The 26,495-nt window shown below is 40.6% G+C and overlaps 2 protein-coding genes across 3 annotated transcripts in view; one reads left to right on the top strand and one right to left on the bottom strand.

Annotated features, from left to right (window-relative positions):
• The first annotated feature begins 489 nt into the window (after window positions 1-489).
• On the top strand, window positions 490-24,825 carry arid3a (AT-rich interactive domain 3A). 2 transcript variants are annotated; one of them, XM_010772831.1, is made up of 8 exons: window positions 490-1,202; window positions 1,276-1,558; window positions 16,953-17,025; window positions 18,917-19,100; window positions 19,920-20,167; window positions 20,496-20,783; window positions 22,561-22,650; window positions 23,204-24,825. In XM_010772831.1, the coding sequence occupies exons 1-8, from the start codon at window positions 859-861 to the stop codon at window positions 23,347-23,349; spliced, it is 1,656 nt and encodes a 551-aa protein (XP_010771133.1). In that variant the 5' UTR covers window positions 490-858; the 3' UTR covers window positions 23,350-24,825. The 2 variants fall into 2 exon arrangements, with proteins under 2 accessions (XP_010771133.1, XP_010771132.1); XM_010772830.1 differs by having other exon boundaries at window positions 20,493-20,783.
• A 1,081-nt stretch (window positions 24,826-25,906) lies between these two features.
• The window catches only part of ctdspl3 (CTD (carboxy-terminal domain, RNA polymerase II, polypeptide A) small phosphatase like 3), a 12,252-nt gene continuing 11,663 nt past the window's right edge, over window positions 25,907-26,495 (bottom strand). The window contains exon 11 of the mRNA XM_010772836.1: window positions 25,907-26,064. Coding sequence (XP_010771138.1) covers window positions 26,023-26,064 — 42 coding nt within the window. The 3' untranslated portion in view covers window positions 25,907-26,022. The remainder of the gene's footprint in view (window positions 26,065-26,495) is intronic.

The following is a 26,495-nucleotide window of genomic DNA, read 5'->3' as shown; positions in this document are numbered from 1 at the left end:
TCTGGTCTGTGAGTAATCCTGCACATGTTGCACAACTGAAAACTCAGGGACTGTGCGTCTATGCCTGATTTAGGGATAAGTTAGGATTTTTTGTGTGAAATTGGGTACTTTCTGTCTCAGCTTCTTCTGTACGTTTCTACTTTAATGCAACTCAGAAAAGTTTTACAAAAATTCAGTCAGGCTAAAGATCATGAATTTAAAAGTTTGGTGGGTCAGCAAAAACATGGTATAAAAGCCAGTGCAATAGCAATAAAAATCAAACATGCAGTATTGTGTGCTGTACCAGATGATGTGAGCCAGTGTTTAATAAGTCCACTTTAGTGAATGGAAAGTTTGACATATAGAGACATATCTGATTCATTGGGGAAATTTGTTAAACAATTTTGGCGCTGCAACGACAAAAGTGTTTCCCTTACGTTAAGGTACTGATGTTAACAGACATTGTGGAAGTGGCAGTCTGACACCGTTATTATTTTTCTCCCTCAGGTCTTTGTAGTGTATCCGCACACTCTTGTCCTCCTACCTTCACCTCCGCTACCTTTGCCTCATTGACTGCTGTGCAACTCAGCCCTGCTGTCGTCTTTGGTTTCCCCCCGACTGCCGGAAAAACCATTGAGACAAGAGAGAGGCCTCTGTCTCTAGAACTGCAGTCGACCTTTCTGAGAGCTCTGCCACCCCCTCCTCCTCCTCATTTCACTTCATAACCATAACCTGCAGCTGCCTCACCACAAAAAACGGTTGGCGATTGCTCAGCAGAAGGATCGACCGTTGTCCACCGCCTGGCCCCGGACTGGTGCTCATTCATTGGGGGAGGGAGGGGAAGGAAGGCAGCTGAACGTTGTGCCGCTTTCCCCGGAGATGAAGCTCCAGGCTGTCATGGAGAACCTGCACCGGCAGCAGAGGGCCAAGCTGCTGATGGAGCAGCAGCAGCTACAGCAGCAAGCCGCCGCCCAACAGTCTCAAGTCCGCACCATCGTTGGAGGAGGGGACGAGCCGATGGGGAGCCCGGCCCCCGAGGCGGAGCAGGCCCAGATGGCGGCGCTGGCAGCCATGCGTGCCGCTGCCGCCGGGCTGCAGAGGGTCTCGGAAAGCCCCATGTCAGACCGCAGCAGCGGTGGCGAGGACGAAGATGATGACGATGACAATGAAGACCGGGAGGAGCATTATAAGGACATGATGGGGTCAGATGAGGAGGAGCAGATGTGAGTCAAGTTATTCTTAACATAATCTGCAGAGTTGCCTTTTTAAACAATATTCTGTTTTTAATGTATACAGCAAACGGAAATGGGACGAGGAAGACTTCGAAGGCGAGATGGAAGAAGACTTTGATGACGAACTGACGGAGGAGGGTCTGCCAACGGGCCATGAAGCTGTGGCTCCAGGCAAGGGAATCCTCCTGCTGCCGCACCGTCAGCTCCACCCTCACTCTCAGCTGCTGAAGGCCCGGCCCAGCGTCGACCAGGAGCCCCGGGTAGCCATCATGCCCCCCCACGCCACGCAAAGCCATCTGAGCGGACAAGACCACGGAGAGTGGACCTATGAGGAGCAGTTCAGACAGGTAGGATGTCTTCTTTATACGCCTCCTACTATTCGGATTGGGGTGCTGCTCTCATTTTAAGGGAAAATTGCTAAATTGTTGTTGCTAGTGGAGATTTAAAGTCAGCTGTTGAGAACCAGATCAGCTTATTCCCTAAAATATCCCTAAATCAGCCGCTGTAACACATTGAGAATCTACAATAATCCAATATGTTGTTTGTAGACCAGTGAGCCACATCTGGCCTTCACACCTCTCACATCATGTCACCTTTCCAGCTGAAGTAATCCGACCAGGGCGGGAAATTAACACCAGCCACCAGCCAAATGTTGATAAACCCTTAACTGAGCTTTTATACGTTTGTCTTTGCCACCTGACATTCTGGTGGGCTACATCTGTCCGGTTTTTGCCAGGGTGGCTTAGTGCCTCCAAAGACTTGACATTTACTGACTGCTGTTGCCAAAGGGTGAAATGAATAGGACTGCTCGCTGAGGCTGAGGAGCTGAGGGAAGTGGGGGAGGGGAGGGGAGGGGTTCGGGTGCATTTTAACAGCTTTACCATGCTGGCGTTTGCTGTAAACATGCTTGTGGGCTGGATATTATGAGGGAGGCCCTGGTGGAATAAGACAGGCTGTTTACATGAAGAGATTTAAGTCTGTCAACAGCTAGGTTAAGATGGAAGGAGGCTCGTGATAAAAAAGACTGTGAAACTAGTGAACGATATAAATAGTGAACTCACCATTCACTACAGAGGATTAAAAACTCAATCACTTGTTGAGATTACAGTAAATGTTGCTACTAAAAGAATAGATACAGGCCTTTGAGAAAAAAAATTACCTTTTCTGACTAAGTTTTTAACGTTTTAGCGATAGTAACATATTATTAAAATGTTCTTGATGGAATCAATGAATCAATTCAACCATTTCAACTTGCCCCTGCATTGCAAAACTAAAAAACTAAGGCTGCTTTACCGGGATTAAAGTGTGGCATAATACTGAGCATACCATTTCATGCAAAGGCAGTTTATATGACACAACAGAAGCCACTTTTAAATTTCAAACACACTCGTGGTCTGTAGCAATGTCTAAAGCCATAAAACATTTTCTGACCGAACAGCAGCTTGTCTTTTAGGTACCCCTACTCTTTTAGAAGATAAAACCAGTTTGGTATGTTTGGAGAAGATTCTAGAAATGTATATTGATGCCTTAAGGCTATGTTTGAGGTAAACAAGCTTAACCCCAACCATTTGCTTCATTTTTAAACCTAACCATTTATTCTGTAATTTAAGGCCCATTACTTGTAATGACAGAGTGTATGGAATAAAACTCCTCTAAAACCTAAACCTTCTCTAAATAGTCCACCACTCCCTCCGTAAAGCCTTGAATTGATACCCTCAACAGTTAGTGGTTTTCATACGTCAGGTACGCAATGCCCAACATTTTTATCATGGCATGTCAGTAAGTTGCTGACGGTTATATAATAAAGCCAGCCAGTATATTGGCTGTTAAGATAATGTTACCCAATCCATTGTTGATTAAAACTTTTGTCACGCCTATACAATGTCCCCATCTATAGGGAGACAGGGCGGAGGGGAAGAAACACACTATCTGCTGGCAATTAAAACCTTCTGCATTTTAACACGGTTTAGGGAATAAAGCAACAACAGTCACATCTGTTCGCAGCGAGTTGTGGCTCTCAACCTCCTCACTGCTGATGGTTTATAATGTTGTGAATCCAGGATTTTAGTCCATGACTCATTTGGCCCTTGTATGATTACGGTGATTAGTAACAATTGCAGCTTTAGCCTGTGATTATATTGCTCTGTGAATGTGCTGTGTAAAGGAAAAGCAGCCGACCTGTAATGACGAAGAAAGTCTGTCCGCTGATAATTCTAACCCAATGCAAATCAAACTCAGTAATTTCAGCTTTACTTTATATTTAGTGGGCGCCATTTTTCTTCTGCTTCTTCTTTTTCTATATGAAACTGGCTCTTGTGGTTTATTCTCATCATACAACAGTTAGATTATAGACCCACAGATTTGTCTGTTTCTTAAAACATGTTCAGTATAAACCGAAGCGGTTAAGAAATGTTAAATGTTGACATTATCTTGTAATATTTGTAATAGTGGCGAGTCATACCAAACCAAACCAAAATCTCACAAGTTACTTCATCTGCATGCAATAAAACGTCCCGCCGCCTGAAACCTCACCGAATAATTCAATATGATGCAGCTGTCAAAGATTTCCTGCATTGCAAATTTGCGATTTGCGACAAGCTCTGAAACCGACTTAAGTTAATACTTTACTCTGTGCCATGTTAGACAATTGCTACCCAAGACCCTCCTGCAACTATTCTATAAAATGTCGCTCTGCTTACTTAATTAACATTAACGTTGAGTGTCACACCGCTGTAGTTGAGGCAGATTTGCAACAGCAGATTACAGTTAAACTGAAATGAGCATAACACTTTTTAGCCTTATAAACTGAATTCTAATCAAACTGCTATAAATGCAGCGTCCCTAATTTACAAACAGAGGAAAACATTTGTTCAAAATGATTGGAAGCGCAAACAAGAGATGTGTGGTTATTCTGAGGAACACAGTAGTTTTTCTTTTAATGATTGTTTGTTCTGTCCACATGAACTTCAAAAGTCCCTAAGAATCATGGGAGAAAGTCATGATCTCCAGCCTTATGAACTACTCTCATGTGTTGTTGAGTTGAATGGTGTGCAGATGCCGTGTTTCGGAGGGGCACACTGGGTGGGGAGGAAGGGGTTAAGGCTGTATAGTTTATTTTGGGCAGGTGGGTGGAGGCTGTTGGAATGTGCCTGAGGGAGGGTGATAATGTGGCCACTGGGAACCCCAGATCCTCAGTAGAAACCCTGCGTGCCTCTTATCAGTCGGCAGCAGTTGGAGATCTTCCAAGCGGAGAACTGTCCTTTCTCTGTGTTGCATTTAAAGTCACGTCCTTTGTGAGGTCCCAATGTCACATACAGTTTCTCTACGAGCATCACTATAGCAATGCTTCAGGAGCCAGTCCAAGGTCCTCGTTAGAAGGTGTTAGGAAATAAATGGAGAGAGGAGAGGGAATAGAAAAGAGAGATTCCTCACATGGGGAAGATGTCATTTAGAAAGTAAAGAAAACATATTTTAACTAATGTCCTAATGTAATAAATCAATTTAAGAAGTCCAGTAAAGAAAGTCTGGCAAATGAGTCCAAAGAAATAGGTTGAATGTCACAGCACATCTAGATCCAAGGTGCCATGTAGGTAAGTGAAGCAATCAAATAAATGCTATGGTGAGGTTGCCCCCAGGCTGTGTGAGGCTAACATTTATCAGCCGAAGCCCGACCTGCATTCCTGTTGGATCAGCCGTCCACCTGCCTATCTGCCCACTCTGAAAGGTCAGACTATATCAAGGCAGCGGTGTCAGGGTGCAGAAGAATTACTTAAAGGACAAGGATTCATGCAGATATCAAATTATGCCAGCATCGTTGGATCATTTTGTAATTGAAACGACAGCTCAGCTGAGTTATTTCAGGGATACCTCAGCAGCCCATATCAGTATCACTCTTTGGAATTTAACTTTTAATTTCCAGGAAATATTAACACCCTTTTCAATTTAATGGTATATTTGCTTTCCAACAGCCAATAGGCTTGCAGGCATCTGTTCCAATCAGCAACCAACCGAATGAGGGAAAGGTTTGACTGTGGTTACTGTGTCACATAGGTCACATAGGTTATATTTAAATGTTCTTTAGATTAAGTGCTGATATAAGTACAAAATTGGGATTTTGATTTAAAAATAAATATTGTTTCTCTCTCAGTTTTAATAGGAGCAGTTTTCTTCAGTAAAACATTACATTGAGATATGTGGTTTATCCAGAATAATGAACTCATTGCTTTGAGAAGTTGTTCTTGCAATTTGCAATTTTCCTCGCTTTACCTCAAGCAAAACCCTTTTAATTCCATCATGTTTGGATGGCAATTGGAAAAGAAGTCTATCGCCTATTATTTGAGAGTTATCCTGTTTTGAACAAACACTCAATGTTTATGCTATTTGTGGTAGGAAAATGGCATGTGAGCACAGGAGAAGCTCAGAGTTTACAGCCATGATCAACTATGATGGAAGAACACGGAATGATAAATTAGCTAGATAATGTGTAGTCAATGCTATGGTATACATAATATAACAGACCCACTCCCTGTCCCCCTTTTATAAACAATATCCTCCTCAGGCCAGAATTCGTCCAAAGGCCATGCAGAGCCTTTGAAGTCTCCTCTCCTGTGTCTCTATCTGCTTTAAACACCAGCAGCTGGGCAGATGGAGCCCAGATGGACAGTAAAGTAGGGATGTCTTTAAAAATTCATGGCACTCACCATGATCAGGGCGAATGGAGGGGAGTATGCATTAAACATTAAATTGCTTACACACACACACATAGACACACACACACATTGTGAGTGGGGGCAGGAACTGTTACTACAGGAAGTGTAGCTCGAATGAGAGCCAATTGGGAGCGACACTTATTGGGATTGCCCGTCAGGTTTCTGCTGATACAGCTGTCTGATAAGTGTTGTTGGTTTTATATCCCTCAGTTTTTTTCTCCAGGCCTTTGATCTGTCTTTGGGTTGTATGAATAGGATGGACCGTGTTGTTTTTATATTCAATATGAATGTATATTTTCCCAGCCGTAGATTTGTTTAGTGAAAAAACACTGGAAAGATGAAACTGAAAGCCGCTTTCAAATACAAATATTTACATTTGTCTGTAAATGAATTGCTAACGTCAAAAAATGTTTTATAATTGTAAAATATATGTCTTTGCACAACTTGGTAATAACTCAAGCAACATTTTATAAATAAAGCAGGTTTTTTTCCAATCCATCCACTTGGAATTAACCAGTTATTTCTGAGTATATTAACTCCAGAGCAACACACTATTTGATCATCTGGAACCAGTTTTCCTTACTGGAGTCTGCAGGGGTTGAATTAATCTGCACTAGGGAGTTTTCATTTAATTGACTATGTTTCGCCTGTAGAATGTGCAGCCATCTGTGGTACTCGGAGAAAAACAGGCCTGTTTAGACCCCGCAATAACATTCGTCTGGTTGATTCAGTCTTAAAATGGACAGCTCTAAGTACAGGTGTTAATGCACATAAGACCCATTAGAAAATGGTTTGGGCCACAAATGGATTGAAGTCAACTGACGTCCTCTAGGCAGTTAGTACTCATCTGCTCAAACATCTAAACTGTAGCCGTGTGTGTTATGGCTTTTTTCTATATTTTTAAACATTGGCATTTTCAAGGTATTTCTCATATCCCTCCGAAACCCCTTAGATATTGAATATTGTGTATTTAATGTTTTTATCACATTTCGTTGATGTGTCTGTTTTTTTGTTCTGGTGCTCTGCAAAGATTTGACCCCTGCTTATATGCCTGGCTCTCTCGAGCCACAGCGGCAAAGACACCAGCAGCACAGAGGTCCCTAAGATCATCGGTAGACAATAGGTTTTACATTTAGGCTCATAAATTGTACCCAAAATCTGAACATATTTCAAAAACATCACCTTTGCATGGAGAAAATTACGGCCTTCATCACACGAAGACTGTAGGCAGCCTTTTTTTATTCCGTTTAGTTTTTCGTAGTCTATATTCAAACGTAGATAACGGATGGCTTTATAGAGCGGGGAAGTGAGATCCAATCCAAGTGGTCACTAGAGACACATGAGGAGACGCATCCTAATGCCATGTGTGAAGAGCTGTACTCAGAGCTGTCCACTTGTGATCGAATCACCAAGAATGTATATTAATGCCAGGTCTGAAAAGGACCCAAGAGGTTAATGGACCCTGTGCATGTCATGAGAACAAAGGCCAAAACGAAAGGTCACTGCAGCGTAGGAAGAGCGATGAAAGTCTTCCTGTTGAGGAGGAGTAGCAGCACAGGCGGGGAGGAGTAGAGAGGAAAGAAATCATTCTGCTAGTGTTTGGCTTTGAACCACTGCCAAGAAAAGTGTGTAGCACACGCTGGTTTTGACAGTGAAGATCTGCAGAGCATTATAATCTTGTCCAACCTGCAGCGTGCAACACCGAGCTGATGTCAGAAACTGTACAGCCACGGGGATTCTGGAAATTGGAAGGCGCTCAATACGAAGGAAGGAGAGGGGGGTTGGAATGTAAACAAAGATTACATAAAGGCTGAGGCTAGCTCCTTTGTGCCATCTTATTCTTCGGCTGTTGTGATATGTTGTATAGATTTTAGTTTGGCTTTGTCCTGTATGTATGGTTACTCTCTCAAGGTTCTTCCATGATGTGATGTCTTCATGTGGAACGAGGAGGAGAGGGAGGGACTCGCTAAAATCCTTTATTGTCGTTGCCATTGTTATGTGTGGATCTTCCTGTGTGAAGGAAATGTGAGTGCGTCTTTGCCCTTTTTGTTCCTAAATAATGAATTCTGCACTGTAGCCTTTTGTGAGCTTCAGAAATATACTGCATTGAAAGATTGGAGTTGTCAACAAATCAAACTCTTGAATGACAGCTTACTACGACCTAGTGGAAGGCATTCATTTGAACAAAAGCCATGCATGTGTTGCTGATGCCTTCAGATGCTTTTGAAAAAGGTAGTGAGTGTTGAAAGCTTTCATTCCTAATATAATCAATATAGAAATAGGTCAAACAAAGATAAAGATACTTTTCTGCATGTTCTCAAGGTCTTCCATCCGTTCGGTCAATAGCTCAAACATTATGCAGAGCAGGGCACACTCGTTTGACATTACAACACTATATGCCTCGTCTTGCCTATGATAATAGCTGTTGTGTAGGCATAGCTCTGTTCATACTATAGACACAAATAGGGATTTGTCACCTCCATTTAACACCAATTTGAACCGATAATTAACCGTTTCCATTGCAGATATTTGGACTTGTCATAGCAAGAAAACCACAGGTGATAAAGCCTGCATACCATTGAGATTGAACCAATTTGGTAATACTTAATCTTATTGATTACACATGTTCTTTACCTGCTGAAATGACTGAAATGTCTTCTTTCCAAAAGTTAAATGATCATTTCAAGACATAGATGCCGTCTGAATGAGGCTTGTAAACGATGTATACTAGCGTCCTCCCTGTTTACCAACCAACGTATTATTGACTGTGTATTATGTGTATACTGTGTATAATGAAAATGAAAGGTTTATTACGCCTGAAGAATACACACATAATGCATTTAGCTGGGAAACAGTGACTTTAATCTTCATTTTGTGTACAGAAAAAAAAAGCAGTGCCTATTTTATATGCTTATAATTTGCCCTCCTTGGGCTAGGGTTGCCAAGTGTCCCCGATCAGACTCCATGTAGAGGACAAACCCAGGGGTAGCTTGAGGGCAAACTGCAGAATATCTGCCTATTGATCTGGGCGGGCCTGGCCACGTGGCTTCCACATCTCAGTCTGTCGTGAGCCACATGGACAGATATCTGCCCTCCATGAGGCTGGGTGTGTCAGATATGTTTCCAAGGCCAATTCAATGGCCACCGTAATCAACCATTAAACTCATTGCCTGCCCACCCATCACTCTGATTGACGGGGAACCTGGCCACTTCTCTTCCCCTCTGCAAGGTGCTCCAAACTGAGGAACAGCAGTGGAGAACAATCCCCCTTGTTCAGCCTTTCTGAGCCAGATAAATATCTCTTACCTATGTCTTACATTTTATCCATCAAGTTTGTTTATAAGCACAGTGACAGACCTTGTTCTGAACCTTTAGCTACCCTTTTATCTTTGTGTTCATCTTACTTTCTTCAGACGCAAATGTTATCACTTCATCTGCACTGGCGCTACCTCCAGCTTTCACGCAAACACTCATTAGATGATTATCAAGTTCATGATTTGATGTCATTATAGGGGCAGGGTAGTTTACAGATAAACATCTTATGTAAAGATATTTGTGAGGGAAATGACATTTTCCAAGGAGTATCAAATGGCTGATGTGAAGTTATGATGATACTGAGTGTAGTATCAGTGTTGTTTTATAACACATTATGATCTTAAAGTGCTGTTACACCCATTTCCCTTTTTTGCTCTGCTTCCCCCTGCCCAATTTGTGCATCTACCTTCGTGATACTACTCATTAGCATTGCGGTTATGCTGGATTGCTAACATCCACATACATTAGACTCTCGAGGGCCCTGGGAAGGCTGGCTGTTATTTCTGATTCTTATCCAGATCTACAGGCAGTGGCAGCTGACAGCGTGCAAGAACGGGATAGCGCTCATTCAGTTTCATGTCCTGTCTCCGTTACACTGTTTTCTCCTTGTTAAGGTGTCAGCAGGGGATACTATATATCAAATTATATCCGACAGAAGCCAAGCATACACATGTTTTGGTAAAGCCCTGCATGCTTAGGCCTCCCTTACAACTACTCACACCATAGAGCAGCATATCCTCAAAGATCATTGAATGTCTGCCACATTATTGAACTTCCAGAAGGGTATTCCACCATAAGAGAACATGGTTGGGTCTACAACTAAAATATATATATCATATTTTGTGTTTTATAGTTTTCAGTCCAACTAGGATGGTAACCAAATGGAGAAACTTCATAAAAGAACAACATTGATTACACTTTGCAGGTCATGGACATCCTGTGTTTGTATTCATAAGTTAGATGAGCAGTTTTATTCAGCAAAACTGCCTGTGTGTTATTCTCAGTTTCTTTTTCTTCCTCACTTATCGCTTTGTTTCATTTGGAGTAAATGAGTGTAGAAGATAAGGTGAAGGCAGATGCAGTCAGACACAGCGGTTTTGTTTGTCTCAGCAGGCTGTTGGCTCCTCACCCTCAGTCGATTGAGTTGATTTTACGAGGTCATCTGGTCAGTTTGGATTATGATGTGTTTGATCCTGCCTGTCGATAAAACACCGTTCACTGCCTCTGCAATCGGACAGCTCTATTGTTGCTGTTAATTGTGGCCATGTGGGGGGGGATGGGGCAGGGCGGAGAGCAGAGGAGAAAGAGATGGATTCATTATAGATGTCAGGTTACGGAGACATGTTGGTGCAGTAGCTGTCAGCTCTGTCCACTGACTGGATTCAGTTATTTCCAGATACAAATTAAAAACCTAAAGAAGCATTATAATGTGCGTGCTGAGAAAGTAGAGAGTTATTGCAAATGTACACTGTATTTGAACTTTTCAGCGCACATGAAGCAATAAATGTCTTTTTCTGGCCATTGCCTTGACAACCCATTCTGATGCTTTTTACGCTGTTATATCTGAGCAGTCAGCTGACTTGACCGTTTTTTTTCACGTGTCCTTGTCTGTTTCAGCTTTAAAAGTTATGTTTCCTAGATGGCTTTTGGCAGCTTTAAGAAAAGAACTGTTGCTTGAGTTCACTTGTTGGCTCTCTTTTAGCTACATTACTACTTGATGAGCAGTTAAAACCATAATGACTTGTTAAAGAAAAGGTACAATAAGAAGTCAATCTCTTTCTGTATGCGAGTGAAGGAGACGTCACAGCTCTGCTCACATTGCTGGATTAACAGGTGATCCCTGGAAAGTGTCGTGCAAACAGCAGCAAAACGTAATCCTGAGCAACAATGAGAAGAAAAACAAGAACATGGGCTTGTCACTTCAAGAATCTGAATCTTTTTTTATTTAGTTGTCAAGCAGAACAAACAGCTGCGTTAACCTTTTGGAGGTATTTTAAAATCTGGTTTCTCACCCAGTTGGCCTTTAAGCTGAAAAACGGCTCAGCAAAACCTGCACAGTGGTTCTCTTTAATAAAATAAACAGTCTAAATGTAATGATCAAAGAACAGAAATAGCTATTGTTTACTTATTTCCGGTACTGCAGTTAACCATGTGTTTTGCTAGTTGGGCGATACTGTCTTCTGGCTTTCACCAGAATCTTTTGATGACAAAAATGTTGACTGCAGTGTTTTGCTAAATAGTGTTTCATCCAAAATAGTGGAGAAATTCATCAGGATCCTTGGCCGTGTTAACAGCCTATTCTGTGTATGACCCTACTGTGATGAAAGTAATCAGATAAGAGCTTCAATAGTCAGAGTATTGCTTTTGTTGCAGTTAAATTTAATGATGGGCTGAGCCCACTCACTGAAATTCCTTCTGTACTCTGTGGAAGAAAACTTAGATCTATTTAACCAAACTTAGGTGAAACCAAAAGCTGCCAAGTTGCTGTACTATTCATTAAATATAAATATTTTTCAGTGTAATTCGAGATACTTTCCTGCTCTGTTGCCTCAGGAAAAAAGGCTAGTGTACACATTATGACACTATATTTTTCTTTGTGGGAGTAGTGGAGCGATGCTTTGCTGGTGGTTGTGTTTGCTTTGGTTCATTAATGACACTCGTAAAAGGGCTTTGGCCTGGAACAATGCTGTGTTTGAATATGGCTGTTCATGAACTGAATCAAGCCCCCCCCCTCAACCCCTCTCCCTGCTAGCCATTCATTCCCATCCCCCACTGTCAAATATACATGTGTGTTTATACATAGTATATGTGCTGTGTGTGCGTGTTTACATTTTATGTTCTTCTCAGCTCTCTTTATAATTACAAACTGTTCTAATAGAGTCCACAACTCATCTTTGTGTATTTTGTAAGAGTTTGCTTGGTAAAGTCGTACGTAAAAGTAAAAAACGCAGCAACTTTGAATGACTTAGAGCATTAATTCATTCAAATTAGTCAAGAGGACATGTGGAAGAAACTTCATACTAATCTCTCTCATGAGAACAACAACTGAACGACTTAGACTCATTGAAGTTGGGAAACTGGTCCTCCAATATTGGGTTAAAGGGGAATGAGTCCCAATGTGAACCTAGTTTCTGCTCCGTTCAACCACAGGAAATAGTCTTCCGGTAAATAAAACACACAGCCTGCAAAGGATTAATCACACCTCAAGGTTAGCTCTTTGTACATCCAAAAGATTGTCTGTAAAAATGTTATAATGATATTCAAGGACTGATCTCAAACTGAACAAAAGGCCTTTCCACTTTAAATCGCATAATGAAAGAGGTGAAACCTTAGATAATATCTGACTTTTGCAATGTATTTGAATAGAAAACAAATACATTCGCAGCAAAATTGCATAATTCACTTGGTATAAAAAATGATTAAATAATAATGATAATGACTCATTTATTGGATAAGTGCAAACAGTACAATTTGCAGTTTTATGGTTTGCTTTGGCAGAATGATGTGGATGTAGACATATTCAAATTGGTAACAGCAGCCTTTACTTGTCCCTCTATCTAATCAGTCTGTATAAAGAGGAACATGTAGTCCACTATATGTGTGTGTGCGTCTGCATGCTGTGCTGACATCACGTCTCCTCTGAGAAAATGCATTTGACCTGAAAAATGACTGAGAGTACACTTATTATTATGGTTATCATATGTCATCTTATTGCGTAGTTATAACGTTGAAGGTTGGCCTGTAAGTTAAAAGATGAGTAAACTTTGACCCTGCGTGTGTTGGTGTGTACATGTTTGTGTGTGTGTCAGGTGATTGTCAGGTGTAAAGGAGCATGTAGACGATACCCTGGTCTTCTCTCAGTTTAGGTTTTCAGTTGCAAAGCCTCTGCGTGCTATGTGACACTTTAGTGCCTCTGGCCACACTACAGTGAAGTGAACCCTTCCCCCCTCGCATGAATGCGCGCACACACACACACACACACACACACACACACACACACACACACACACACACACACACACACACACACACACCCCTAAACAGTATCACCTACCACCACCTGATGGCTAAAGCTACAGGCTTCTCTTTGGTTACTGATTATTTTCAGTATAAGAAGACTTTGTTTTCTGGCCTGTTTATAATTTATCTGCAGACGGGGTGACCTACACACTCAGGCAGGGTGGGAAACTATCAAAGAGCAGTCAAACACTGAATACTTGTTCAAATATGAAGTGTCGTCACTTTAGTAGCTAAACAGACAGCATATGGTCTCCGCTTGTACGCTGAAATAAATTGTGTTTTGGATGCCAATTCTAAGCTTGTTACAACCAAATATCTGTATTACAAAAGTCCAGTTACAGATTTTGAAGTGTGTAAAAACAGGCAGTTTAGTATAATTAACTTTCAGCACCCTGCTGCAAATAAACAATTTCAAATTGAAGTCTTCTAGACAGCTCTGCTGTTTTAATGGGCCTTTTGTAGCAGGAGATTTGGTGATGGGGCGTTAACTGGCTCCCGGCATTACCAGTTGGCCTTGGCCAACTTTGTAGTCGTTTATCTAGTTTCTTTTCAGTTATCTGAATAGCAGAGCTTTAATCCTGGAGGGGCCCTTGCCCCTGTGAACATTCTCTAGACATTAAACCTATATAATAACACCCACACCCACATAGACATGATAAAGTGTGTGTGTTTGCCTGCGTGTTTGCATTGCGACAGGTGAGTAATAATGTACATAAAGGTTATATGTATGGAGCTGAGAGTAAAGAAAATATATAGTGAGGGGTGGCTGTGGTCGAGCCGGTTGAACAGGCTCCTGATTGGCTGCTCCAGGTGTCCAACTTTGATGATGATATATAACAACTATAGCTCTCCCTAATGCAGCTGCTCCATTACCAGCTTCTGTTGAGCTGCAGGTTGACATGTTTTAAAGTCAATGTGTTGTTTGAAGAGTGTACATTTGACAAACCAAGTTTAGAGAGTTTATTTCTTGTTTCTTCTTATTACTCCCGTTTTTTTCAAATTGTTTTCTTACATTCTTTAATTTTAATTTTTAATTTTAGTGTTTCATTCGGATTCGCATTATTATCAGTGACTGTGTTTACATGAGCCACATGTATTGTTGATAATTAAATAATATTAGGATTAAACTGGTTCCTTCCACCTTTACTTCCAGTATTTAACTCCAACAACTTGTCGATTGATGCTACAAGGGTTTACTTTACCTAGCTAATGTTACTACAAAAACGTTACTTCAGCTACAGCTAAGCGCGCATGCGAGCAGATTTATGCGTCATTTAGTAGTTTGATTGCAATTTCTGTGAAATGTAGGAAACAGGCATGATTTGATCAAACTATTAACTACTTAAACTAAGTAAGGTCATTATAAAGTGACATTTAAAAGGCCTGTTTGAAGTATTAAGTGGATAAATTAAATAATATTACAGGTCAATTAAATGTCATGTTAATTATTCAGATGTTCGGTTGTCTTTGGGTTGTGTTGGCTAAAATCATATTGCTTTCCGAAACCTGGACAAAACTAAAAGAAGGTAGAGAGAGAGATGCGTATAACTAGGGAAGGATTGTATCCAGAATACTGTCATCAATCAGGCAGAAGGTAAAAGCCAGATTTAAAGTCACATGTTAATCAATATAAAAACTAAATACCATCTCTTTGTCTGTGTTAACAGCGTATTCTTTATATGGATTAGTTAGAGGAATACTGTGAGGGTGTCAACACAGTTCACACTTCACTTTAGGCTAATAGACCGATCGGGTCTCAGGGAAACAGTAAAAACTATCAACACACTGCCATGTCAACACTGTTACGCTGCAAATGAGCAAACGTTAAATGAATAGTTAAGACTTCAGTAGTCCATTGAGTGTTGTGTATCATCCTCTCACTGATTGCTGGTGTCATACTGGAAAAAGTGCACTTTATTTTGTTATTTCCGAAATGTTTTTCATGCCATGTTACCACATCTGGAGCTTCAGCTTCCTTGTTTCCATGTGACAGCGCTCCCACAATGTCACTAGGGAAACATTTTTTTTGTGTGATCAGGACAGAGGGAGGGGGTGGGGGGTGGTGATACAGAGCAAATAAAGCCACATGGGGGGATGGGAGTTTTAGGNGGGGGGGGTGGTTATTCCAAGATTTATGGAGCGGCACTTCACCAAATGCATGCATCCTGTAATTAAAACTCCCCCTTGCCTCCAGCAGGCATGTACATTACCCAGCATCCCCCACCTCCACCCTTTTCAGTTCCCACCCCTCTGTTCCCCCTTCCCAGCAGAGTAAGATATCAAGGCAGCTCGGTGTCACTAATGAGGGCTAAATGCCACAATGAGGGGCCGTCTTTTAGTGGTAAGAGGCCACTACTGCCAAAAATCCTACATGTCTTCTCCTGGACCAGCCTTTCATTTCCTTTCTCTGGCTGCGTGCTTTAAAGGAAATGTCATCCCCCCCAGAATGATCATTTGTATATGAATTACTCCTTCAAAGTCTTGGAAAATGTTTTTGTTTTTGTCACATGCCTAGTGAATGAAGAATTAAAAAAAGCAGAAAACTTAGTTAATCAAAGTAAAAGGGGTCTTTGTTTAACACCATCAAATGTATTTCATGTATCTTTTATGTCCAGTTGTATGCTCTCTACATCCCAAACACATCATTCATTCAAATATAATATTTTATACTCTTAAAACTCATCAAGGCTTGCCTGCGCCTTGAGCCTTAAGGCCTTAAGGCTTTTAGCACTCTTTGAGTAATTAAAATACCAATTATTATTTTGACATGTGACAGGATAACATTAAAAACACCTGGACATTCCTTTGGTCTTTACGTGTTGGAAAAAAGACTGAAAATGTCGATATCGTCTCCTCTCTGAAAGCCTATGGGGACTTTTTCGAAGTTGCTTGTTTAGTCCGACCACCAGTCCTTAACCAAGAGACATATTTAACATCAAACGCTCACAATATTAAACAACTGGGATAAGAAGAGGTTTGGCCATAATCAATCATGAAAACAGTTGCTGATTAGTTTTCTGTCAAATTGAATTGCTTCAGCTCTAGAATTTGATGGCTGCTTGTCTCAATTACGAGCTGTGACGTGAAGGCTTTCTTGTGATATGAAAGCTCTCCACAACATGAAGCTTAGTTGTGGCTTGGTCTACTTGCTGCGGGCTGTGTAGTAACAATATGCTGCTTGTGTTTCACAACCTTTAAATAACAGATTATGAAATGTTTCCTACAGATACTGTGTGATTTATAGTTGCATAACTGGGGAATATTTTACTATCATACTGACAAACTGGACTGGAAAAACAACTACTGGTTTCAATGGCTGCTCTGTACTCCCGCGAGTTGGCGCCCCACTTTTACTGCTAACTTTCACCTAACTTTTCCAGAGCCAAAGGCAGCTGGATCCACATCAGGTTCTCATCAAATGAGACTGCTCCACATTTCTTTAAATTTCTCCCCCTGTCATCTCCTCTTATGATCAGAGGGAGACTGACTGGTTTCTCAGGACAAACCTTTACGAGTGAATGTCGTCATTTCAAAGTTTGATAGCTATCGATTTATCATTATTATGTTTTCATGATGCTTATGTAACAAGAGAGCATCCTGGTCGTCTTCTTCCTTGCTGTGTCAGATCCTAGATGGTGGTTTTGACATAAATTCAAAAGCTGTTGTCTCACTGGTCTCTTCTCCTCCTCTTCTACAGCTGTATGAACTGGATAGAGACCCGAAGAGAAAAGAGTTTCTGGACGACCTTTTCAGCTTCATGCAAAAACGAGGTATGTTACTGTGTTCGTTCAGTGTCTTATCGTACCATGTTATAGGTCATATCTCCAGCCAGAGTCTCACATACATTTTTTCTGTAAACAATGTAAATCGTTTCCATTATAATTACAAATGACAAGAACAAGCTATTTTCTTCTTCTTTCCTCCTTCACCCAAAGGGACAAAATGTGAGATAATTTCGACGGGCAAGCAAAAAAGAAAAAACAAATCATCAATAAAATACAAATACAAACAAAAAAAATAAAACATAATACCCTCCAACTATTACATTGCTATTCAATGGTTTCTATATTCTAAGGAATGTAATAAAAAAGGGTTTCTTCAAACACATTTCTTCTATCTTCTATAATAGCATACATGAGGCCATGTTGCTAAGCTATTATTAACTTACATGCTGTTTTCTACCAATATAGAGCACTATATACTGCCTTGCAAGATACTTGGTAAGGTTTAAATTCGTTCTTCATGTTTTTAGTTTGGATTTCAAATCTAAATCTTATGTTGGTCAGGGTCCTCTTCAGAGGTGATTCTGTCCATCCCATGTTCTATTTCTATCCAGAACTCCATTGCGTACAGAGATGCTTAATAGTTGAATATGAGGGAGGGATGACCCCCCTCCACTCCTCTCTCTGACATACGACACAAACACGTCTTATCATCTTTCACTCACATGGGTGGGGTCTTTATTCGTTTCGGAGATGATTGCTTTATGGTTAGGCAGCCCCTCGTTCCTTCCCAGGCTATAACTAGAAGGAACACATCGTATCGATGCCTGGGAACAGATTGGTTTACCTTCGTCTCCTGCTGCTCATCCGCCAGCCCTGCACACACAAACACACTCTCACTCACACACACTGACTCACCAACCATGCAGGATGTTCACGATGGCGACACAACCAACATAAAAGCTCATTTCCAATTGTGCAATATTTTATTTGCATGTCATGGCCAATGACTCATTTCAGGTGTTCCTTCGCCCATAATACTTAGGCGGTCTGATTTACATGACAATTGATTTATGGCTGATATAATCAGATCAGCGGGGCGACGACTGACATGAGAGACGTGAGACAGAGACACGTGCTCGCAACTGAAAAAAACAGTACTACATGTTTAAACTTTACAGTGTCAGAGCCAGCAGCAATGGATCTGCCAAGCATGATCTGAGAATATGAGAGCGCCATCTGCAGGTCGTACCTATAACTGAGGCATCACTCTTTAGTATGAACATCTAGGGTCGATCATATTTTGGGTCGAAGTGGACCTGAAGATTGTGTTCAGGGTCACTCTGTGTTTAAATGAATATCATTTGGTGGAAAGATTAATGAAGGCTTTGATCTTCCTAAGTAAAGGACATTTGTCACAGATTAATCCGAAACTGGAGATACTGATTGTCCCAAGGCAATTTGTCTCATACTTGGTTTGTCATTCACATCCTTTAGGAGATAAGATTGTCAGGTTTGCAAATGTCCCCAAGACAAATCCTGTTTTATATTTTTGATGAAACAGTAAATATTTAAACTGTTCTGTCTACTGAAAAAGGATGTATCGAAAGATCCATCGAAATGAAGGGCCATAACTTTTCCAGTACACCCTACTTTATTCCACAAAAACGTTTGGATATCTCGCCCTCTGGTGTCTAAGTATGTTTCCTGTATCTTATTATAATCCATTTGTCCATCAGATGACTGCCTTTTGATACATTTGTTGACCTGTACTTCAGTCTGCTCCTTGCTATGTGTGTGTTGGCCAGTTAAGAAAATCCGATCAAAAGATCCTCCTGCCTTTTTGTTCGTATATGAAAAATAGTAAAAGCTCTTTTCAAGCATGTCAATTTCCAACTATTCCTAACAAAGGTCACTGTGTGTTTTTGTGTTATTACAGGAACGCCAGTGAATCGTATTCCCATCATGGCCAAGCAGGTCCTGGATCTGTACATGCTCTACAGGCTGGTGACAGAGAAGGGCGGCCTGGTGGAGGTCATCAACAAGAAACTGTGGAGAGAGATCACTAAAGGACTCAACCTGCCTACCTCAATCACCAGTGCAGCCTTCACCCTACGCACACAGTCAGTACAAACACACACGCACACACACCCACACACACACACACACACACACACACACACACACACACACACACACACACACACACACACACACACACACACACACACACACACCCCTCTGGTTGTTTTAATTGGATTTGTGTTATTTGTGTGTTTGGTATATTTGGGATCCACACAGGCAGTGACAAGCCCATAAAGGCCTATTAACAAAGTGAACAATAGAGTGCCACAGGTGACGCGTCCTTGACACACATTTAAGAGACGGATCACGTTTTGTTCAGTCGGATAATACCCACATGTCTACCCTACTTTTATAATTTTCGATTAGAAAATTATAAAAGTAGGGTAGACATGTGGGCATTATCCCAAAACGTGATCCGTCTCTTTAATGTGTGTCAACCACAGACCTTATTTCGAGCTATTTTCCAAAATCCTATGGAGAAATTGCATAGCTTTTTTGTCGAAGGAACCCATGCTCAGCTTACTTCCGGGTTTGAGGACGCGTCACTGTGGCACTCTATTTATTTTTAACAAAATGCTTTCGTCCATTCCTATAACCAGTTTTCTACTGCTCAGCGATTTCAACACTCTCTGTAGTTGGTCCATATTGCAATGTACTTCGTTACATTTTGGAAACTTATGAGAAAAAAATAGTTGATATGAAAGAAAGTTAGCCCACCCAAAATAGTTAAATGTTAAAGCTTTATACTGTATGTATGTTATAGGAACTAATTGAATTTTCAGCAGTAGGTTAAAGCTTGGCGCATCCCTGAATTAACTGGCTTTTAGTGAAACATAAATACATTGTACTCCTTTCAGATACATGAAGTACCTGTACCCATATGAATGTGACAAGAGGAGTCTGAGCAACCCCAACGAGCTCCAGGCAGCCATCGACAGTAATCGGCGGGAGGGCCGGCGGCAGAGCTTTGGCAGCTCCCTCTTCACATACTCGCCCAACGGGACCCCTACCATGCTCTCCTCGCCCAAACTCCCATCAGCCAGCGTTGGCCTGACGATGGGCACCAACGGAGCCTCGCTGATCCATAACCACAAGATCAAGAAAGGTGAGATTCCTTTAGAAACTCACATGATGTGTGATGTTTAAGGACTTTGGAAGGATGAAAGATAATATTTTGAGTGGTAAGACTCAATTACTCTATTTTGTATGACTGGGGATAGTTCTTTTTTAAGTTAGGAAAACTAAGTATTCCTCATCCTTACCATTTAACAGGAATGGACTTACTGTCCTCTCTTCTGTAAGACATCTTAAACACTAACATACTATCTCAGATAGGCTGTTTTTATGGTTTATATCTTGCCTGGATAACACATGTTTTTTGCTTTTTCAATCAAAATAATCCTTCTCCCTTCACTGTGGTGTCTGGCTAGAAGAGGACGTAGGCCACTCACTGATGGGGCTCAGTATGGCTCGTCTGACAGCGGGGGCGCTGCAGGGGAACACGATGGGGGCGATGCAGGCGGCAGCCGCTCAGGCGACAATGGCCGCTCAGATGGCGGCTCTGGAGCAGCTCAGGGACAAACTGGAGGCCGGAGAGCCACCAGAGAAGAAGATGGCGCTGCCGGCAGAGGAACACCAACGACTGCTGCAGAGAGCGCTGCAACACAACCTGCTGGCCATGACCGCTCAGTTACCCATGAACATCCGCATCAACAACCAAGGTACTGACTGAGGTGGAGCTTCTGATACATTCAGTCAAACTAATCATACAGTCAGATGTGGTTTTTCATATTACATGAGGAAGCCTGTGGCTCACTGGTGAAATTCTTCCACTTTCTAATCATATAAAGATAAAAGACAAAAGTTGAACTAGCCTTCCTAAATCTGCTTTAGCCATAAGAATAGATGGTTGACTACACTTGATTCAATATGCAATAAAATCAAAGTACTTCTATTTTTGCACTTCTCGCTACTTTTACGTTAAGTCATGAATTGAGACCAGTTTGAGAACAATATCATTATTGTATTAATTGAATCTAATGAATCAACTAGTAATTCAGTACTTTTACTTCTACTTGAGTGAATCCACCACAGCTTAAATAAATAAAATGGTAATTTCTTGATAGCTGATAAAAGTAGAACTCATCTTTGGTCTGACATCATAATAAAATTGTAGCTCTGTTGTATTAAAAAAGGGTTAATGCTTTGCCATCTTTTTCCGTCAGACTGAACGTTTGCAGCAGATACGTACAGGGGGTATTGGTTCAACAGACATCAATATATACAATTAAACACATAAGAATACAATGTTATCCCCTGGTGATTAATGACATTGCTTCAGGGCAACATTTGCATGGATAAAGGAAGGAAATCCATACTCACGTATTAAGAATTAACATAATCAATCGTCACAAAGTATGATCTTCCAGACAGATCTACCTCAGAACAACATTTTAAAAGAATCCACAATAATGGAAGAAGGTGCATATCAATAATACCACATCTGCTGTGGATTTTACATTTAATTGTTTTTCCTTAGAATTTACACAAGCTGGATTCTACACCCTCTCCTTCTTCCTGGCAGTTAGTTTCTCAAGCCATTGTTGTCATCTCACCACACACCACAGCAGCCGACAGGGAGGAAGTAACCCACAGCAGGCCTATATGTTGACCTGTTTAGCTTATAGGAGCAGTATGCATACATACAATGCATGGGTGTGTGTGACTGAGCGGGAATTCCCTTCTGCCAGCTTACACTTTGATCTTATAGCCGAGTGTCCTTGGTTACTGTCTATCTGATTGAGCATGCAAACAGTTTCTCAGTACTGATAATACAGGTGACTTCAGAGGAATTTTAAGGTTTTGCAAGTTCACACACAAAGTTCCAACTTTGAATACCCAGATGTAAAAAATATAGCACACATAGATCTTGAAGATAAAGTTCACTTAATTAAATAGCAACAATTTATGTTGGCTATGTCAAACAAACATGTGGATGTCAATGCCTGTTGGCGCTGTTGGTTTTGGAAAGTTGAGGGAAGTCAACTCTGGACTGCTTCTACAAGAACATTTAATGGCCAAAATATTGCCTAGAATTTTCATTCAGGATTTGTTGTAATGGACGTACAAATTCCCAGTTTTAATAGAAATACATTTTAATCAAAGTTCCTATAAGGGGGAGGCCAGGTTGGACAGATAGGTAAACATATGTCAAACAGTAGGCCAATGAAGATACAAACTTGAAGAAAACAGAATCATATGAGTACATCAGGTTTCATAGCCAAAACATTTCAAGTGCTACTCAAGTTATTATGTAAAACAACAGTGATTGTAAGAAACTTATTTTGAAGTACAAACTTCAGCTAGGATACGTCACAAACATACCTACTTTAACCAGAATTATGATATTTTCTTTGTTTAACATATTGTAATTTTAACACATCTTGTGCCACCATCATGTTGACCATCAATTGTTTTGTTTGTTTGTCTCCCTCACAGAGAGCAGGCAGAACTCGGCCCTGAACCTCACCACCAACGGCACAGGCAGCATCAGCATGTCAGTGGAGCTCAACGGCGTGATGTACACCGGTGAGTAACACTGTCATGTGGCACAGGGCTCCCTGCTTATCACTAAATAGTCAATATAAACTATAATTTGATATACCATCAGAAAATAGGGCTGTACCAAGGAGTGCAAGCTTCATTCATAAGGTTGACTTTATGTCTGACTAAAAAAGACAGAAATAAATTAAATGTATATTCCAATATAACAAATCTCTCTTTAAATGTGTTGTCATGGGTTGTTAAAGATTAATAAGACCTTAATATAGATGAACATTACAGCCCTTTCAGGGACATTCATTGAGTTGATCAGTATTTGTTCAGATAAAGACTGGAAACTGGAAGAACGTGTTTCTTTTTAGCCTTGTACAAAAAACAGATCACAAAGGGGAAGTGATCTGTTGTAAATATTTCTTGTTGTCACTGTATGATTGTCAGGTTTGGTAAAAGCAATGGCGTCATTTCAACTTTATGAAATTCTCTGGGTTTCCCAGTCTTTTGTTTAATTTCATGTCGAGTTTCGTTGCTGAAATATATTCTGTATTTTGAACCGTATTTTCTTTTAATCTTTTCTTTGCAGGCGTTCTTTTTGCTCAGGCAGCAGCAGGGGCAGCTATGTCCGGTGCAGTCGGATCGTCAGTCTCAAACAAGACGGTCAGCAGTCGTGTTGCTCCAGCGCAGCACCAGAACACACCTACCTCAACCTCAAGCAACCCGTTGTCTTAACAAACCCCAGCCTTCTTTTTTTTTTTTATTACCACGCTAAGTAAAGCCAAAAATCAACCTCATTTTCTACATAATCTATGCCAAAAAGAGAAGAACCATAAACTGTACAGAGAGACTCAAACTGAAACTCAGATCACTTGAATTACACTATCTCAGGTTTTCTCTCATCAACTCACCTCTTTTGTTCTTCATAGCCAAAATTATTTCGGGGAAAAAACAAAGAATATCTCAACTGAGAGCCAGTATATGCTAAACAAATATGTATGCACAATCTGTGAATTATTTATTTCTGCATAAATGTACAGATTATTGGAGAACAAAAGAGAAGGTAATAACCAGGAAGGGTAATGCACTGTTTACACACAAACACAGCTACTGATTGACAGCAATGTTTTATCCTCTAGGAGTAGATTATTTTATTTTATTTTAACTTTTTGTTGTTATTGTTATTCTCTTTACTGTGTTTTATCATTTAATTTTAAATCTTTAACAATCCTCTCACTGCAGGAAAAAATATATTTAGAATTATATAAAAAAAAAGATCATATGAATATTCTCTATTTTTAATCAGAAAAGCTTTTAAGGTATATGTTTTCTTCAGGGCATATAACAATGTACCACTGTGACCTCATTTTGTGTAAAACCTTTTTCGCAAGGCAGCCATTTTGGATCTCTATTAGGGAGATTGCGGTCACTCCTGTAGTGTACCAAGATACACATCATATTAGTGCAAAGATTCTCCAGTGAAACAAAAATGTAAAACGCATCTCAAGAGTGGTTACAATGCTACATAGCTAATGAATGCTCTGAAGCTGTCATGCTTCTCCCGTTACAGCTGGATAATGTTTTTTATCTAAAACCTGCTTGTTGACATAAGGCCAGTTTAATGTATACTGTATCTGTGCCAATCTTGCAGGTATTTTTTGAGTTAGCTTTGAGTTCAAAATGGCTGTTTTGTAAGAGTAAGGTCAGTTCTGCAGGCGGGGATATGAACTCTTAGCCTTTCTTTTACCCTCGCCGCAGCTAACACGCTGGACTTTCGGAGCCTCAGTAGCGTCCACACAGACTGTTGCTGTTTGGGGTTCAGATTGTATGTGAATAATAACTATTTTCGACTGCTCTCAGGTGTCTGATGCTCATCGTTTTGTACAATATCTTGACAAAGCCAGAGCAATGCTTTTCAACATCTTTCTCTGCAGAAAGATCGATTTTCATCTTCTTGTTTTTCTTACTTGGCCTTCTAGTGGAGTGATTGTCTTAAGGTCATATGCATGCCTGTATTTGTAGATGAAGCCTTTCAGCGATCAGGAATGAGGCAGGAGAACTGTGGTTTTGTGCTTTTAAATCAGAGGAGTCGTGTATCCACTAAATCCCTATCATTGTGGAGACACTTACATGGACAATCAGGTGTTATTTTAGCTTAAATCTGATTTGTTGTTGTTGTTGTTGTTGTATTATAGTTAACAGATGCTTTTATTTTTATTTCAGCTTTGTGTTTTGCATGACTTAGTGCTTCTTCTGATCCAAGTGCTTCTAATCCTGTGCTGCGACAAAAACCAGGTCTCCTTGAGACTGGCTGTCAAGGATATTACAGAGAATGTCTTGTGATCCTTTGACTGTTTTTAGATGTTGTTTAATTAGGGCTTTGACAATGTGATCTCAGAGGTAATTGTAGCTGCAGCTGAGCACCCGCTTGTGTCTTAGTGTTTCTATCAACACTTGCTGCAGTGAGATTTGTAAAAAGTTAAATCCGCCACAGTGAAGATACCATAACATTCACGTACAGTTGTGTTTCTGCCATTTAAAGTAGATCAATCATTCAGCTTTTAGAATTTTAACCTGTGCTACCTCTCTGGACTGTTAAAGATTGTTACTCTACCCCCACCAAAAGCAGCCTCATTCCTACTGACGTTAGGAAGTAAATCAGGCTTTGTATGTGGGTTCTGTTCTGAGGCCTTAACACAGCATGAGAGGACCAGAGAGTCAGCAGTACCTCCATCCAATCACTTTTGACTGTTCCAGTCAAATATCACCAGATGGCTGTCGCGGCTTTGATTTTGGACGCGCCCCTCAATGGGAAATCACCACCAGCTGCTACACAAACACAGACTAGTTTTGAAAAGTACTCTCCATTCTCTGACAGCCAACAACTCTCTTTCAGAGTCACATACAATAATTAAATGTTGTCTTTAAGATGGTAAAATAGTGAGGATTGTCCTAGTTTTGTTACCTTCTAGAAAAGACAAGTGAAGGTTTAGTTTGATTTACAACTTTTGTCAAAGGTAGAGCTGGAAGCAGAGACAGGATTTCATTGGTTGATCTCAACGAAGTGGAAAACCACAGACTTTGTTTACAAGCCTTTTTGCCTTTATTCCAAAAAAAACAACTAACTGTTGACATGACCGATGATAATGAATATTCCACTTTTACTCCCGTCAATATTTTTGAAATGTAAGCTTTCTTTTGAGCATGCCTCTCTTTTTCAGTTTGTATTCAATGATCTTAAGCTGGCAAAATACCATGTGTTGCAAACTGCAGAAGATCCCAAATTGGGACGCATATTCTACATTTGCTGTATGCTTATCTAAAGGATGCTAAAAGGCAGAATAATAGCACAGTCAAACATGTCTAAATCGGAAATTGCTACATCGGGGCTTAGTGACGAAAAGAGTATTACGGGTCAATAGTGTCACCACCTACAGGAAGAAAGTGCTCCTGCTGCATAGTTTCCGTTTAGCTTGTTAGTGTTTTTGAGGTTTACATTTGTGCATAATGGCATCTCAGCTCCCCCAGCCAAGGCCTTGCAACACACACAATCACGCACACACACTACACAGGACTGAGGCAGAGGACGCTGGGGTCATCACACTATAAACAGACGTTTGAATAACATTGGAGAATTATGCGCCTCACTAACCTTTAATGGCTATTTAATAATCTTGTGTCCGCATGTGGCTGTTTGGCATTAACTGTTAGCTGTTAATCATAAATAAAAAATAAGAAAAGTATAGTTTGACTACTCAATAGCAAAAACTTTGTATTTCAAGTGTGATGAGAAAGCTTGTTTGAAATGCAAAAACCTCAAACACTCAAAAACGCAAATATAAAAAGGAAGACTTGCGATAGCAGTTGTTAACCCCCCCCCC

This window comes from Notothenia coriiceps, unplaced genomic scaffold (genome assembly GCF_000735185.1).
Source record: "Notothenia coriiceps isolate Sejong01 unplaced genomic scaffold, NC01 NC01_scaffold00011632, whole genome shotgun sequence".
Classification (NCBI taxonomy): Eukaryota; Metazoa; Chordata; class Actinopteri; order Perciformes; family Nototheniidae; genus Notothenia; species Notothenia coriiceps.
This window is presented reverse-complemented; position numbering and strand designations above follow the sequence as displayed.

Coding starts and splice junctions, on each gene's coding strand:
- arid3a (XM_010772830.1), top strand. CDS start 859: ATGAAGCTCCAGGCTGTCATGGAGAACCTGCACCGGCAGCAGAGGGCC. Junction 19,101..19,919: donor GCCTTCACCCTACGCACACA/GTCAGTACAAAC, acceptor TACTCCTTTCAG/ATACATGAAGTACCTGTACC. Junction 22,651..23,203: donor CAACGGCGTGATGTACACCG/GTGAGTAACACT, acceptor TTTTCTTTGCAG/GCGTTCTTTTTGCTCAGGCA.